The sequence below is a fragment of the Rhineura floridana genome, chromosome 1 (genome assembly GCF_030035675.1).
Source record: "Rhineura floridana isolate rRhiFlo1 chromosome 1, rRhiFlo1.hap2, whole genome shotgun sequence".
Taxonomy (NCBI): domain Eukaryota; kingdom Metazoa; phylum Chordata; class Lepidosauria; order Squamata; family Rhineuridae; genus Rhineura; species Rhineura floridana.
Window position 1 is genome coordinate 289,731,543 of NC_084480.1, and position 16,329 is coordinate 289,747,871.

The window sequence follows — 16,329 nt, forward strand, 5'->3', positions numbered from 1 at the left end:
CTAAAGGATCCTGATCCAGACTGGAATCACAGATTTAATTTAAAATATTAAATCCCAGTACTCCCTTGTTGTTGTTATATGCCCTCAAGTCAATTTGGTGTACGAAGCCCTATACAGCTCGGGACCAGGATAGCTGAAAGACGGTCCTACCCCTTATATACCCAGCCGATCACTGCGCTCTGCAGGTGAGGGCCTCCTAAAGATACCATCTTATCAGGAGGTTCATTCTGTACAATATAGGAAACGGACCTTTAGCATGGCGGCACCTACCCTGTGGAATTCCCTCCCCTTGGATATTAGGCAGGCGCCATCTCTGCTATCTTTTTGGCACCTTTTGAAGACTTTCCTCTTTCAACAAGCCTTTTAAGTTGAGACCTATCCCAGTCTGCATCTGTGTTAGAATTGCTTGTTAATGTTTTTTTAATGTTTTAAACCCTTTTTAAAAAAGATGTTTTTAAAGCTTTTAAAAAAAATGTTTTAAATGTTTTGTTTTAATGTATTTTAAGGTCTGTTTTTATGATGTTTTAAAGTTTTTAGTGCTTCTGTTTGCTGCCCTGGGCTCCTGCTGGGAGGAAGGGTGGGATATAAATCAAATAATAAATAAATAAATTACAACTTAAGACGACCTCATGAATCAGTGACCTCCAAGAGCATCTGTTATAAACCACCCTGTTCAGATCTTGTAAGTTCAGGTCTGTGGCTTCCTTCATGGAATCAATCCATCTCTTGTTTGGCCTTCCTCTTTTTCTACTTCCTTCTGTTTTTCCCAGTATTATTGTCTTTTCTAGTGAATCATGTCTTCTCATTATGTGTCCTAAGTATGATAACCTCAGTTTCATCATTTTAGCTTCTAATGATAGTTCTGGTTTAATTTATTCTAGCGCCCAATTATTTGTCTTTTTCACAGTCTATGGTATCTGCAAAGCCCTCCTCCAATATTGCATTTCAAATGAGTTGATTTTTCTCTTATCCACTTTTTTCACTATCCAAGTTTCTGGTTTGGCCTCCTTGCACCTTTTGCTATTTAAAAAATCACACAATTACTAATTGCATGACTGGCTTCCCATCTAGTTTAGCCCTGACAGAAGATTATATAACCTAGATCTTAGGAAGCAGTAAGGAACCTATGGGAGAACATGCTCACTCAAGTACCCAGGCCAGAGATAATAAAGGTGAACCCCAGTACCTTGAGCCAAGTAGCAAACTGCTTAACCAGCAGAGCTCACATAAGATTAGTTTTATACGAGCCATATGAGCTAGCACCAGAAATCAATCTGTTATCAGCTTTTCCCAGCCTTTGGGTCACCAGATGTTGTTGGAATACAACTCCCATCAGCCCCAGCCAGCATGGCCAATGGTCAGTAACAAATGAGCACCCAACGGTCGGGAAAGGCTGTGTTACATTTTGGACCAGCTGCAGCTTTCGAATAACCTTCAAGGCAGTCCCTTCCAGGGCAGGTTAAGAGTAATCAAGTCAGAAGGTTCTCAGAGCATGTGCCATAGTGATCTATCTTTCAAGAATGGGAGTAACTGGTCCTATAATTTCTTAGCTTACAAGCGTCTCGTTCAACTCCTGTCAGCTTTGGAGAGTGAAAGGGGTGTCTCAGCATTTACATGCCTCTTCATAGGCAAATGGCTAACTTGTTGCTGATGCTCATATTGTTCATTATGTTTGACAGCAAGGGTGCCTGCATGGGGGGCGGGGAGGATTCTAATGTAATGGTGGGTGGAGTGAGTTGCCAATGATCTGTAGTGACAATTCATAGACCTTGTCCTCATCCCACCCTGAGAAATATTTGTCTGCACATCCCTGTCTGAGAATGAAAAAAAAATCCCACTCACCACTCCTTTTTCCCATATAACTGACATTCTGTCCTCCACACCATTCACCCCATTTGGGATCTTGGTGAAATCATCCTTCCCTAAAGCCTTCTGGCAGATGTCAAAGGTGCAGTTATCCGTCCCTGTCACGGTCAAGTCGCCACTAAAAAAGGAAAGAATTCCTCGTGAGAAGGGCATATATGACATGGGTATTTTATCTGCCACTTTCATACCTAGAATAATCTGCTCTGCTTATTATTAATCTTACTTCATTTTTTTTTTTAAATGGATGGATCTAAAAGTCAGGAATCGAACTTGGATCCTAAACTAAAGGACAAAGAGTGCATGAGACCACAAAGAAATCAAGTAGTTTTCTGAGAAGTATCTGATCTTCCAACTAGGGATGAGTAAATCCTGTCAGCTTTGGTTTCTCTCGGTTTCCCGTTTTTCCAATCTTCTCCGGGTAGGGCTGGGAGAGACCTTTGTCTGAAACCCTGGAGACCAGCTGCCAGTCAGAGTAGGCTGTACTGAGGTAGATGGATTAGTGCTCTGACTAAGTATAAGGCAGATTCTTAGGTTCCTGTATCCTGCTTTTCAAACTAATTTTCCAAAGTAGCCTACATTAAAAGAAACACATTTTTGACAATGATCAATTACAATTTTAAAAATCAAACAAAGCAGAGCACAGCAGCAGGAAATACTAGCAGAACACAGTAAAATATAAAAAAAAGTCTCTAAAATGGGAAGGAAGGAAGCTTGGAGGACCTCCACAGGGAACCATTTCCACAGCTGTGTGGCTAGCACTGAGACGGCCTTGACCCAGGTATTTCATTTCATTTCATTTTCATTTATTTCATTTTTAAACCGCCCATAGCGAATAGCTCTCTGGGCAGTGAACAAAACAAGATTAAAATACAATATTACAATAAAATTACAATAAAATCAGCAACAAGTTAAACGAAAAAAAAAAATTAAATGAAACACATTGAACATTAAAATGCCTGGGAGTATAGCCAGGTCTTAACCTGGCGCCTAAAAGAAAGTACCGAAGGCGCCAGGCGTATCTCCACAGGTATCTCATTGCACACTGACATACTGAATGCATATGGCATGAAAATACAGACTGGGCCCACATTACTAGGGTTGATTTCATCTATATAGAAGCCTTCTTGGTATAATGAGCTTGCTAACTTTGCTAGAAGGTTCATCAAGAAGTCTGGAGTGGCAGGATCTGGCCTTAGTGGTGGGCCCATGACATGTGCTGCAGCATGGTGCCATTCCTTATGCCAGTAGTGAGTGCCATCTGTTCCAAGACTGGCAGCTATAGGCTCGCCATATACAATTCTCCCTGAGGGGATGAAAATATGAAATGGGTTAATATGAGGAGGAGCAAACAACCTGCTAACAATGCAGGCTTGCAGTACAATACAATGCATAGCTGGCTACAATATAGCAACATTTGGTTACCAGATATTTGGATAAAAACAACACACCTTGCACTGTCAGGGGTTATATAGGGCCCATTCACACATAGGTCTTTATCTCTTGATATCTGCATTTTTAAATGGTGTATAAATGGGCCATAACAGATAAAATACCACTGATAGGTTTTTCCGACTCTGACTGTGCAGGGTTCCTGATCACAGGGAGGCAAACACGCTTAGAAACCATCTTCAGATCTTCACACTCCATGTAAAAAGGTCTGCAACATGCTGGGATGTTGAGGGCAGAGCTTGTGTGCGTGTCCCCACCACTTCCCTACTTTAAGCCCCCATGCATTCATTCCGAATGCATGAAAAGGGTTACAGACGGTCTAGAAACACGGAGCTTCTAATGACCAAAGCTTAGAGAACATGGAGAAGGTAAATGCTGTATTATATTTTCATCTTATTCTAAGGTCTGTGAGTTCAAAAAGTTGGTCAATAATTAAATTTAATAGTGGAGAAATGTCAGAAGATTAGTCACATTCATCCGCAGCAGCAAAATGGCAGAGTGCTGTAGCCCCTAAGAGATTACTTGTTTTATTTAGATTTGGAGGCAATAAACTCCCCCCCCTTGCCTCTCTCTCTCCACTTCTCTCTCACATAGATTTTCTGACCTCCTAGTGTTATCTAAGGGAGGCCATGATTTCAAGTTTGCCAATGTTCAGAGCGAAAGGTTGTGAGAAGCCAATGATAGTATGCCTGCACAGATGCATTTCCTAAGCTCATTTCACATGACAATTTTGGCAGGCATGGTGAAGCAACCACAACCAACAAACACAGAACCTCTCCACAAAGCATAACTTACCTAAAGCATGTTTACATGTAAGTAAGCCCTAATGGATTCAGGGCTAGGCTTGCCATCTAGAAAAAGTGATTTAGGATTGTAGTCCAAGCCTAGTTTGATATGTAGAAATGTTTGTGTTTGCACAAAATCTGGAGAAAGACAGCAACAAAACCTGCAGAAATGTAGCCTAGATGATTATTATTTATTTATGTACATATCAAATAGCAAAATAAGCTTCTAAGCAGTTTACAAAATATGAAAAAAGTCACATAAACATTAAAATATGAACATCCAGAATTAAAATATAAAACAAAACAATGCCATTAAAACAACACAATTTTTAGCATGTGTTTTTAAATTGTTTTTTAAAAATGTGTTTTTAAATTTGTATATTTGTTTTTAATGTTTTTAATTGTTGTAATCCACCCAGAGAGCTTCGGCAATGGGGCGGTATACAAATGTAATAAATAATAATAATAAAACAATTAAAACAGGAGGCTCAGGTCAAGAGATCACGGGGTCTGGCTGTGTGAACTGGTGTGTCTTCAAAAGCTGGTGGCATGCCAACACAGATGGGCCACCTCATATTTTGGCAGAGAGCGCATTCCATAAAACTGGTGCTACCAGTGAAAAAACCAGCCTTCGTGTTACCACAAGCCAATAATCATCAGGCTGTGGCAAGACTAAGTGGGTTCCATTTGGGACCCAAGGCAAGGAAATGGTTCAAGACTCTGAGCCGCATCCCCAAGTGGCACTAAAAAGTGCATCTGAGTGTCCTCCATACTTTTGGGCTCAGGTATGAATGCTGATAACATGAGAAAGAACGTGGAAGAGAAATCAGAGGTACGCTGCAGCCAACATCTGGTTACATTTGTATTAAGAGACAATTTAACAGACTTTGTTAAACAGAAGCTTTGTCTATTCAAACACCTTCAGTGCAATGTGTTTTGATACTAAATGTAACTGAGGCTGTAGGCTGGGGTGGAGAATCTGGGTCTCTCCCAAATTTGTTGGACTCCAACTCCCAACAACACAGTCAGCAGTCAAGGGCAATGGGAATTGTACTCCAGCAATGTCTGGAGGGCTACAGGATTCCCATCTCTGCTGTAGGGATGCAGGTTTTTTTTAAAAAAAGAACAGAGAGCTGAAGAGGGGTTAAGACAGGGCATCCTAGCCTATGGTCTGAGGGCACATGATACAGCCACATTGCTGAGGCTAAATAGGTTTATGTCTGGTCAGTACCTGGATGGGAGACCATCCTGTGCATGCTACCTTGAGTTCCATGCTGGGAAAAAACAGGATATAGATGTAGTTAAATGAAACTTTAAAATGTTTTTCATCCTACCCTAGCATCTCTTGTTCGAGTGTTTTTACAGGGTTCTGAAGCACTTTCAATCCCCTATGAAAAGAGTTGAAGTAGAAGAAATGTGTGTGCATCACGGGACTTTATCATACCACCTTCAACTCTCTAAAACTAACTAACTAAATAAAATGTAGTTGCCTGTCTCCAGTCTTATCGGAAATGGCCATGAAAAGCATTTCTCTCTTTCTTTTGTTTTAATTTATTACCCACCCTCCACCTGAGGTCCGGGGACAGATTACAACAACTGAAAATACATCCTTAAAAAATGTAAACAAATTACAATCACAAATATCACAAAATAGGCCGGGTCCTAAAAATATACATCTCAGGTGTTTAAGGCTAGGGTAAAGAGCTATTTTCAAAAGACATACCTAACTCATTTCATTAGTATAGTATAGTATAGTATAGTATAGTATAGTATAGTATAGTATAGTATAGTATAGTATAGTACAGTACAGTATAGTCCTACCTAAATGGATAACATTTTTAGGCTATACTTATTAGGAAATAACCCCCCCCCACAATTCAATAGGACTTCCTTTTGAGCAAGCATGCTTAGGATTATACTGTTACTATATGAAAGCAACATCATTCTTGAATGATCAGCAATCTTTCAAAGTTATGCTGTCATCAATGGGAACCATGTTGTTTGTTCAATCTCTCTGTGATGATTCGGTGGACAGAGAGGCCTCAAAGTTAACTTAAGGCTTCAGTCAGTCCCTGTATGCCTGTGTTGTATTTTGTATTGTGGCACTTGTGTGGCTTTACATTTCACCGTTTAATTACATCACATAGCCAGATGCTTTGGGACCTTTTGGAACAAAGACACAGAAAATTCTATGTCATTATTAATTTAAAAGATCACTCCTGAGACAGGAAAGAGGAAGGCAATGCTCATGCTTTAATCACTGGTACATCTAGCCTGATCTGCAATCCCATTTCACAGATATAGCCTGGACTTGGGTTTAGATGCTACTACTGCTTAGCTCATCCTTTTTTCTTGGTTTGTACTATGACTTGAAGCTGGGTGGAACCCACGATTTCTGACCTGGTTATGTGATGAGATGGTCAAACGAGATGGCTTCCTTACTGAACTCACCATGCACCCAAAGCAAATGGTAGCTTGAGAAAACCAGGCCCAAGTACAAACTAAAGCACAGAACTGAATCAGACACTTCACTGTTCTTTATTGTGGCATTTAGAGCCTACTAAGAAGGAGACCTGCCTTGTTGGCCTACTTGCCATTTAATACTGCTGGATATTTTCCAGGCTTGCATACTAGGGAAGTTGGGAGGATTCCAACAAAAATGAGATCGGAAATTGCTGATGTTTGCTTATTTGTCCCATGTCCAGAATAGAAATCAATCCAGTGAATTGTTGCTTTCAGTCTGCAAATGATACGTAATTGATTATATTCCACTTCCCAAAATTTTTTGCACTGGTTTCCTTTGCAATGAAATGAACAGGGTGGAATCATGTAATGCCAACATAATTGGTGTAATTTACTTAATTATATAAATTACATTAGTTACGTAATTTTGTCCCAGCAGACAGTGCAACAAATAACATTGTTTTGGGAGGGAGAGTAACTGTGGCAGAATGGAAACAGTACCGCATGTGACATATACAAGGTGGAATGGAAAAAGATGCCTTTTTACATTCATACTGCATAGCAAGGTATACTGTATGAACAGGATTAGGGTTTAAGTTTCCATGTCTGGCATGTGACTTAGATTGCAATCCTATACACTAGGGTGGCTAAGCTGTGGCCTGCAGCCTGTATCCAGCCCGATAAGCTACATCAAGTGGCCTGCCAGCCCCCACAGTTCTATCTCCCGATCTGATTAAAAGAGAACGCTTTCTGGTCTTTAGAGAATGATCTCTAAAAAGATAAAATCTCTCTGCCTGCTCTTTAGAGATTCAGAGGGATCTTTTTCTCTGATCTCAGCACTAAGCAGCACACTGCTAAGATCAGAGACATGCTCTTTGCCTGCCCTTTAAGATTAAAAGCAGCATCTCCCCCCATCCCCAACCCCAGTGCTGGAATGAGGGTAGGGGGAAAACACTGCATTTTACTTTGTACAGATTTCTTTGTGCAAAGTAAAAGCTGATTGTGTGTGTGTTTGTGGGTGTACATCTCTGCTGACTAATAGGGCAATCCTGTATGTGCCTACTCAGAAGTAAGGCGTACTGAGTTTAAATAGGGTTTTATATCTTTTTAGGTGTTTGCCTGTATTGGAGGAAGGGCTCTGAGTACCACCACCTTTTCTTCTGTGAAATGGGTATTTTGTAGTGCCCTTAACAGTTCTTAGATTTCCAAATGTGCCCCCAGGCCCCCAAAGGTTGGCAAGTCCTGATCTATAGTATATGCACTTTAATATCTACAGAATTGTGTACTGTACACAAGAGCTGTGTACATAATTTAGAGTGAGACAACATGATTCAATGCAAATATTCTGAGGCTTTTTGATTGTCCTGCGGATTTCCCCCCCCCCTTTCACCTACATATTTTGGCTGACTTTACAGTTTCTTATATTCCATTCTGAAACCACATCATTCTGTGCTTTTACAAAGTGAAAGAACAGCATACTATTCACTAATAGGCAAAAAACCTTGCAGATTAAGAAGGTACCTATAACCAACAGATACTTCTATCAAACTTTAAAAAGCAGGGAAATTGGGCAGCTCTAGTGAATGCACCAGGGGAGCAGGAGACCTGACCTCCTCTCTGAGATATTGGACTGCCCTACAAATGTGTCAAAATGCAAACACAATTTGGGTTGGTCTTTCACAGTCCAAGCCACTTCCTGTGAAGTTTGGAAGAATTTGGTAAAGTGCCTTTGAGCACAGAGGAGGGAGAAGGAGGGGATTGGAAGGGGAAGGGGAGGGGATTGGGTGGGTGGGCACTGGGCAGAGGGGAAGCCCTTTTCCTTTCCAAAAGGAAAACATTGTGAACAGTATCATTCTTTGTCAGGGTTTCCCCCTCCTTTTTATTCTACAGCAGGCACATATAGCCTTCCACCCAAATTTAAATCAAAGCTGTCCCTGGCCACATCCACACCAGACCGTTATTTGACTGTAGGCAGTCATGGCTTGTCCCAAAGTATCCTGGGAAGTGTAGTTAGTGAAGGGTGCTAGGAAATGCCTTGTTCTCCACACAGATCTTCAGAACGGCTGACTGTAAAACTACTCTGGCCACTGGAACTCTGTCAGGGGAATAGGAGTCTCCTCTCAGCATCCTTCACACACTACACTTCCCAGGATTCTTTGAGGGAAACCATGACTGTCTCATGTGAAATCAAAGTCTGGTGTGGGTGTGGCTCCCTGATTAGGCAAGCCCAACAGCTGGGAGTCTGGCTTTTAGAACACTGACCGTTGGTTCTTACTGAACATGCCCGACATTATCATTGAGTTCAAGCCAAAATGTCTTAAATTAATTAAAAATCAGCCAGGCATTTTTTTTAACTGTTAAACTGCAGAAGATGAAGGTCAGAGTATGGGGCAAGGTCAGTAATAGAATTACAGGTACTTTGTAAACATGTCTGATTTTTAATGAATTTCAACAGATTATGAGAACTCTGACAGAAAAAAGTCCGAAAGGGGTCTGTTTCCCCCCTCTTTTTACACTTTGAACTCTTGATTCTCTCTGACAGTTTTGTGTATAATGAAAATTTAGAGGGTTATTAAGCAAGTGTTTCTGAGTTCAGGGCTATAAGTTTTGCAAGGTTTTGTTTTAAAATAAGCTTATGGGAGGGATCAGAATGGCATGGGGATATTTTCAATTTAACATTGTGGAATGCGAAAAATCCATGCTGACTACAGTATATAGCCACTCTTGTGGCTGGATAATAAAATGGATTCCACAGTATTGTCAACAGTGACATCTAGTGGACAAACCCAGTGTAACACTGGGCTCCTGCTGGGAGGCAGGGTGGGATATAAATCAAATAAATAAATAAATAAAATAAACATGGTATAGAGAATGAGATTTTCTCCTAACTCTCAGATTTAATATTAGTCTTATAATGTATCAACTAGATCCTCATGAATTAGAGGGACTATAACTATTGCCATAGCTGTTACACTTTTCAAGAAAAAGTACTTTAAAGTTTCCCTGTCAACAATAGAGACTGAAAATGCCCTCCACTTGGACAGCATTACAATATCAACATTCAGCTCTAGTACTACTGCACATAATTAAATATGGTGTGTTGCTTTGAGATGTGTATGTGACATGGTGCTGTGGGTGAGTAGTAGGGATGGAAGGATCTGTCAGTTTGATGTCTCTCTGTATCTCACTTTTCTACTCTTACATTCAGTTCTCCACATTTCTGCAGCAATTGCATTAAAAAGCCTCATGAAAATTCTTCAAACTTTCTCCTAATAACAAATTTCTCCTAATAACATTTTGCATGCAGTTTTGATCAATGTATATGTTTTTTCCTTGAGTCTTAATTGGAAAGCTTCTCCACAGAATTTTTAAATATGCTGGATAGAAACATACCTTGCCTTCGTGCATCCGCTATCACCTTGGCAGCAGACTTGCTCATCACATGAACTACATAAAGAGGGCAATTTACTGAGTTTGCTATAGTGATTGATCTCAACGTGGCTTCAGCTTCTACTTCTTCTGGGCGACACAGTTCATGCCCTTCTGGACCAGTTATTCCAAGGGCTAATAGCTTCTTTGCCCCCTGCATGCCAACCACAGCAACACAGATGTTAGTGTTACCAAGAGCAATATAAATGACTTTTCAGCAGCTAAGGATGGAAAAATCTGTCAGTTCTGGTTCTCTCCATTTCTTGATTTTCCAGTCTGAAATTCAGTGCTCCATATTTCTACAACAATAAGTAATTTTTTTAAAAAAAATCCTGATGAATATTCTTCAGCACTTTAGTGCAATTCCCTTTGTTCTCCTAATAAATGTCTTTTTGTTTGTGGTTTTGACTAATGTACACATTTTTGCAAGCAATTTATCCTAAGATAATGCATTCTGGTATGTTATTTTCACTCATATGTTCATTTTTATGCACATTCTCCACCAATATAGCATTTTTGTAAACACTGTTTGGTTGGAGACATACATTGTAAAATTTGTGAAAGTGCAAATTTCAAAGGATGGCTGTGTTTTGGTTCTCATATTGTTTCAGAAAGTGCTAATTTGAGAGATTCAGCATTAATGCAAACTTAATCAAATTTCTCCCCCATCCTGATTAGCAACTCTAATCCAATTTACAGAGTAACAAAAATGTTTAGAACCTAGTAACTTACTTGGGCATGGCTTGCAGGTGATCACAGCACATGCTTGTCTGAAGTTTCAGGATGTTTGGTTTTTAAAACAGTGAAGGCTTTGAAAATAATTGTTGGAACCTGGGTGTGCCATTTATATCATATGAGAAGCCACACATATTTGCTTCTGTTCAGAGATGTTTTTGACTGGATCCAGACTTATAGCACAATCCTAACCCTGTCTATTCAGAAATAAGTCCTATTGAATTCAGTATTGCTTACTTCCAGGTAAATGGGGTTAGGATTGCAGCCTTAGTCATGCTTAGAATAGACTCACTGAAATCAGTGGCACTTGAGTCCCATTGGTTTCACTGGATCCAATCCATTGTCTTCAGTGCTGCTATTGGCAGGCTGACTACAACCTGGGAGACCACGGTTTGAATCCCCACACAGCCATGAAGCGCACTGGGTGACCTTGGGCCAGTCACTGCCTCTCAGCCTCATGAAAACCCTATTCATAGGGTCGCCATAAGTCGGAATTGACTTGAAGGCAGTACGTTCACATTCACAGGCTTATTCACAAACACAATTTTTCACAAATACTCTTTGGATTTACTTAGAATATATCTGCAGAAAGGTCTCTTTTCTTATGTATGTCTTCAAGCATTTACTGCATTGCAACTGACAGATAATTCCTGAAAAGCAGTTCCTCTCTACTAACTAACCTTTGGCTAAAACAGAATGTTATAACAGAAGCTTTCGCAAAACTTCCAGCAGGTAAAACTTCCTTGAGAGTGGATTTATTTTTGTAGATCTATACATGTTAAGGCCTAGATTATGTGAGGAAAGTGGTTTTCCTTGTTGCTTCTACATTTCTAGAAAAAAATCAAGTGAACATTACTCAAAATAAGAAAAATTAGATTGGGAATTCTAATTTTGGCCAGTAAGAAAAATTAGACTGGGAATTCACAAGATTTTGGACCTCTAGAATACCAAATTAAATTCTATCTATTTCACTGTATGTCACCTAGAGAATATCTTTTCAGGTGACTCAAATTGCATTAAAATAAACAAATGTTCTGAAATAATCCTGCTCATGCAAGGCTAGTGTATGGAAGTGGCAATGGCAGCCCTACCTTCAACATCACCATCTCCCACTAACTTTGGGCTCCTACTGGGAAGAAGGGCAGGAAATAAATCTAATAAATAAAATAAAATAATAAAATAAACTCCATCCCTTCTGACTGCATGCTTAGTGAAGGGAAACCTATGCACATTTGGCTGCACATGTGTAAGTGCCTCCATAAGTCCAAATGAACTTGGACCCATTGATTTATTGTTACATGAATTTTGGACGTTAGGTCTTCAGCAGTCATTGATGTTGTGCATTTTAATTGCAAGTTTGCCTATTTTTCAACCATTCCTTGAGGCACCCAAGCAAAAATTTACTCAACATCCCTATTACAGGATGGGAAATGCCGCTCTGGGTGACTGGGAGCTCCAATCACACAGGGTTCCTAATCACATGAGGAGCTAATGGACATTCAGTTGAATGCATGTAGGCTCCCGCTTCAAAGCTTTGTTGAATATGTGAAGATCAAGAGGAGTAGACCTAGCAGAGCCAACATGCCCTTCAAGGGTTTGCTCTAAATGTGTATGGGGGTGGGTGGCGATTTCTGAATAGGCTGCAATCCTAAATGCACATGTATTGCTGCAATCTATTGCAGGGTACAGGAATGTTCCTGTGTAACCTTGAAGTCAGACAATTACCTCTGCAATCAAATCCCCATTCTCTGCATGGACTTGAGCAATAGCACCAATTTGTTTGCATTGAGAAAAGGCAGAGTGCAGCTCTAGATCTCCAACCATATAGAGACCTTTATATGCCATAAACATCTTAAAGGAATTGACACCTCTTTCCTGGGCAAGAATGTTCATCTCTTCTCTCACCTGAAAAACAACAAAAATGTTAAATGTCAAAACCTCCTGAATTTCTATACTCTCCTGAATTTCTTTTGAATTGGATCCTACAACCAGATTCGCAGGATTACTTATGTGCATTATACAAAGATTTTTTGCTGACTGGCAGAATATCAAGATCTCCCAGGATATTCTTCAGGAGATATATCAAATGTAATATTTAATGTAATGAAATAATTACAGTAAGGACTATGTTTATCATTTTTGGAATTGTTTATTATGAGAAAATTAACTATTACAGTATCGTGTAATTTTATTCTTTTAAGCAAATAACATTTAAATAATATTTTTTTTAATAATTCCCAGGACTAACTTCTCTGGCCACTTTAGTGCATCCCACAATCCATATCCTACCTCCCACTTTGGAGGGCTTTGCCTCTAAGTTAAAGAGCAAAGCTGCAAAACAGTGAAAGTTTGGTTTATCATATTTATGTATTCATTCAGAAACCCAGAGGTGTCTCAAAGCAATTTAAAATAATAAAATACAAAACTTTAATCAAACAATACAAATACTTAGGTTTGTTTCCAACAAAGTTGTCCTGTTCACGCAAGGACTTCCACTTGTGCAACAGAACTTTCCCTCCCTCTCCTCTCTCTGTGCCCCTCAAATCTCTTCTGAAGGGTGGGGGAAAACCCCAGATTTGGGGAGTGCACAGGGGGAGAAGAGGGAGGGGAGGTTCCACTGCCAACAGAGTCCTTGTGCCAATGGGACAACTTCATTGGATACAAACCAAAAAGTGTTCATCCAAAGAAAAATAATAATCTAAAACAGCACAAAATGTGCACCTCCTTCACATAGGATGAATACCAATAGCCATCTGGCAAGAATGCAGGAAGAAGGTGAACAAGAGCATACATCTGCCTTTGCCACAACTGGGCCCTGTTGCTCCTATCCAGGAAATCCATAACTTCCTACTTCCTGCATGTTGGACACCCTTGCAGGAACAAAAATACTACTGGCATTCTGTTTACCTTGTCACTCCACCATGTGACTGCCACATGCAATGCATAATCACAGCAGACTTTGGGATCCGCCCAGCTTCTCCATTTCTCATAGGCTTCAATGAGGGAACAGCCTTTTGGAGGTATTGCAAAGTCAATTATCATTGTCGTGCCTCCTGCTAGGGCAGCCTAAAAGAAAAATTGGCAGTGAAAAAACTGCTCCAAAGATCTCCTCTCTCCTTGTTACCTTTTCAGTCTCTTGTGAAATATCAAAGGTCCAAATAAAATGGCAAGAGTTCCCTCCTTCTTGTATGTACCTCAAACCACAGTTCCCATGGTGCTCTGTCTCAAAATATTTTACTAGGAGATCGTTTTTCTTGATTGTATTTTATGCAGTCATGCAACAGCTCCAAATGGATCTGTTAAAAAAAATAAGCTGAGGGGAGCACGGCTCCAGGACCTTTTCAGAGCAAAGCAATTTTGTTATCTAATGGAGCGCCAAGGTAATTAATAGGTTCTCCATGCTCTGGCAAGTGAATGAGGTAATAATGAGAGTTTCAAATTTATTGGTGACTAATTAGAATTGTGGAAGTCAGAAAATGAGGAAAATAATCAACCAAAGGCTGGATACTTCTTTCCTTTTCTTTGCTAAGAGTTCCTACTTCATGCCAACAGTTTAAATGTAACACTTCTTTGCAGGATTGTTTATGTTTCTAATTAAAAGCAGAGTCTAGTGGAATTGCAGCCAAGAAAATCCAGCAGATGATTTTGCTGTTATTGAAAGATTCTAGAATATCATGGTTAAATGTTTAATCTAAAGTTATAGAATAACCCTCATTAACAGCCTTACCCTTCTTCCTAACAACTTTATCCATCCCCACTGATTCTATTACTCAATCATCCATCCTTTACTGCTTTTGATAACTGTGACAGAGATCTGCTGTCTTGGCCCTCCATTTTAGCTGGGCAGCCCAGCACATACACCCAGCTGGTATCCACAAACCCAGGATGGATCCTGTCTGACAGGAACATGGCCCTTTCCTCTGCCTAGGGGGTGTCCTGCTCCTTCCTCCGAAAAGGTTAATCTCGTTGCCAGCAGTACGCAATTTGAGCTTTAAGTGGTCCAAGGGAGCCAGGTGCCCCTCAAACCCATGTGGGAGGAAAAATCCTTAAAAGGTGGGTTATGATATGCAGCCACTGTTCTTCACCCACCATCAGGAAAAAGCCTGCACTTGACCAGCCAAGCAGCTTTATACATGAGGAGATCAGAAGCCTGTCCTGTAAGTAGCAAGGCTAGATAGTTGAGCTACAACTCCTATTCCCCTGACAGAGCTCCAGTGGCCAGAGTGGTTTAACAGTCAGGCCCTCTTCTGGGGATTGTAGCTCTGTGAGGGGAATAGCATCTCCTAGCAACTCTCAGCACTCTTCACAAACTCAACTTCCCATGATTCTTTGGGGGAAACCATGACTGTCTAAAGTGGAATAAAGGTCTGGTGTGGATATGGCCAGGGACAACTTTGGTTTAAATTTGGGTGGGAGACTACATGTGTGCTGTAGAATAAAAAGGCTGGGGGGGAAATGATATTGTTCACAATGTTTTCCTTTTGGAAAGGAAAAGGGCTTTCCCTCTGCCCAATGCCCACCCACCCAATCTCTTCCCCTCCCTTCCCCCTTCATCCTCTTCTCTCCCCATTTCCCCCTCCCCCCTCCATGCTCCTTCCACAGGTCAGTTTCACCTATCCAAAGCATGATTGTACAAGAGTAAATCCCATTGAACTCAAAAATCATGAAAATGATCAAACCTGTCCTCCCTTCCTCCCCCTTCCCTCCCGCTTCCTTTGCCCCTCGTGCCCCTCCCCTCCCTTCCTCCTCCCCTCTCCCCTCTCCCCTTTCTCCTCCTCCCCCATGGTCAGTTTTACCTATCCTAAGTATGATTGCAGGGGAGTAAATCTCATTGAACTCAATAAGCACACAAATGATCAGACTTGCCTTTCCCCTCCTTCCCCCCTCTTCCTTCCTCTTCCCTTCTTCCGCTCCCCTCTTCCTTCTTCTTTCTCCCCTGCCCACTTCAGGCTTCCCTCCCCATGGTCAGTTTTACCTATTCTAAGCATGATTGCACGGAAGTAAATCCCACTGAACTCAATAAACATGCAAATAATCAAACCTACCCTCCTCCTCCCCCTCCTGCCTGATCCCCTCCCCATCCCCATCCCCTGTGGTCAGTGTCACCTATCCTAAGCATGATTGCAGGGGAGTAAATCCTACAGAACTCAATAATAATAATAATAATAATAATAATAATAATAATAATAATAATAATAATAATAATAATAATAATAATAATAATAATAATAATAATTTCTTCGTCGCCTATCTGGCCAATGGCCACTCTAGGCGACTTACAAAATTGTTAAAATACAATTGATAAAATACAGTAATACAATATAAAAACAACACATCTGCGGCAACAATATTAAAACTGGGCAGGAGGCATTTCAGTTATAACAATTAACCCTCCCCAGATACCCCGAAGGCCTGCTGAAAGAGCCAGGTCTTTAAGGCTTTCCGAAACACATTTAAAGAAGAGGCGTGCCGGAGATCTTGTGGGAGGGAGTTCCAAAGAGTGGGGGCCGCCACTGAGAATGCCCTCTCTCTTGTACCCGCCAATCTGGCTGTTTTTGTTGGCGGGATTGAGAGAAGGCCCTGTGTGGCCGATCTTGTCGGG

General features: G+C 40.7%; 1 protein-coding gene across 1 annotated transcript in view; it reads right to left on the reverse strand.

Annotated features, from left to right (window-relative positions):
* The window catches only part of DPYS (dihydropyrimidinase), a 70,106-nt gene that overhangs the window by 34,050 nt on the left and 19,727 nt on the right, over window positions 1-16,329 (reverse strand). Inside the window, exons 2-6 of the mRNA XM_061604805.1 lie at window positions 13,635-13,793; window positions 12,453-12,632; window positions 9,957-10,146; window positions 3,013-3,169; window positions 1,843-1,984 (exon numbers count right to left, since the gene is read on the reverse strand). Of these exons, the coding sequence (XP_061460789.1) occupies window positions 1,843-1,984; window positions 3,013-3,169; window positions 9,957-10,146; window positions 12,453-12,632; window positions 13,635-13,793 (828 nt within the window). The remainder of the gene's footprint in view (window positions 1-1,842; window positions 1,985-3,012; window positions 3,170-9,956; window positions 10,147-12,452; window positions 12,633-13,634; window positions 13,794-16,329) is intronic.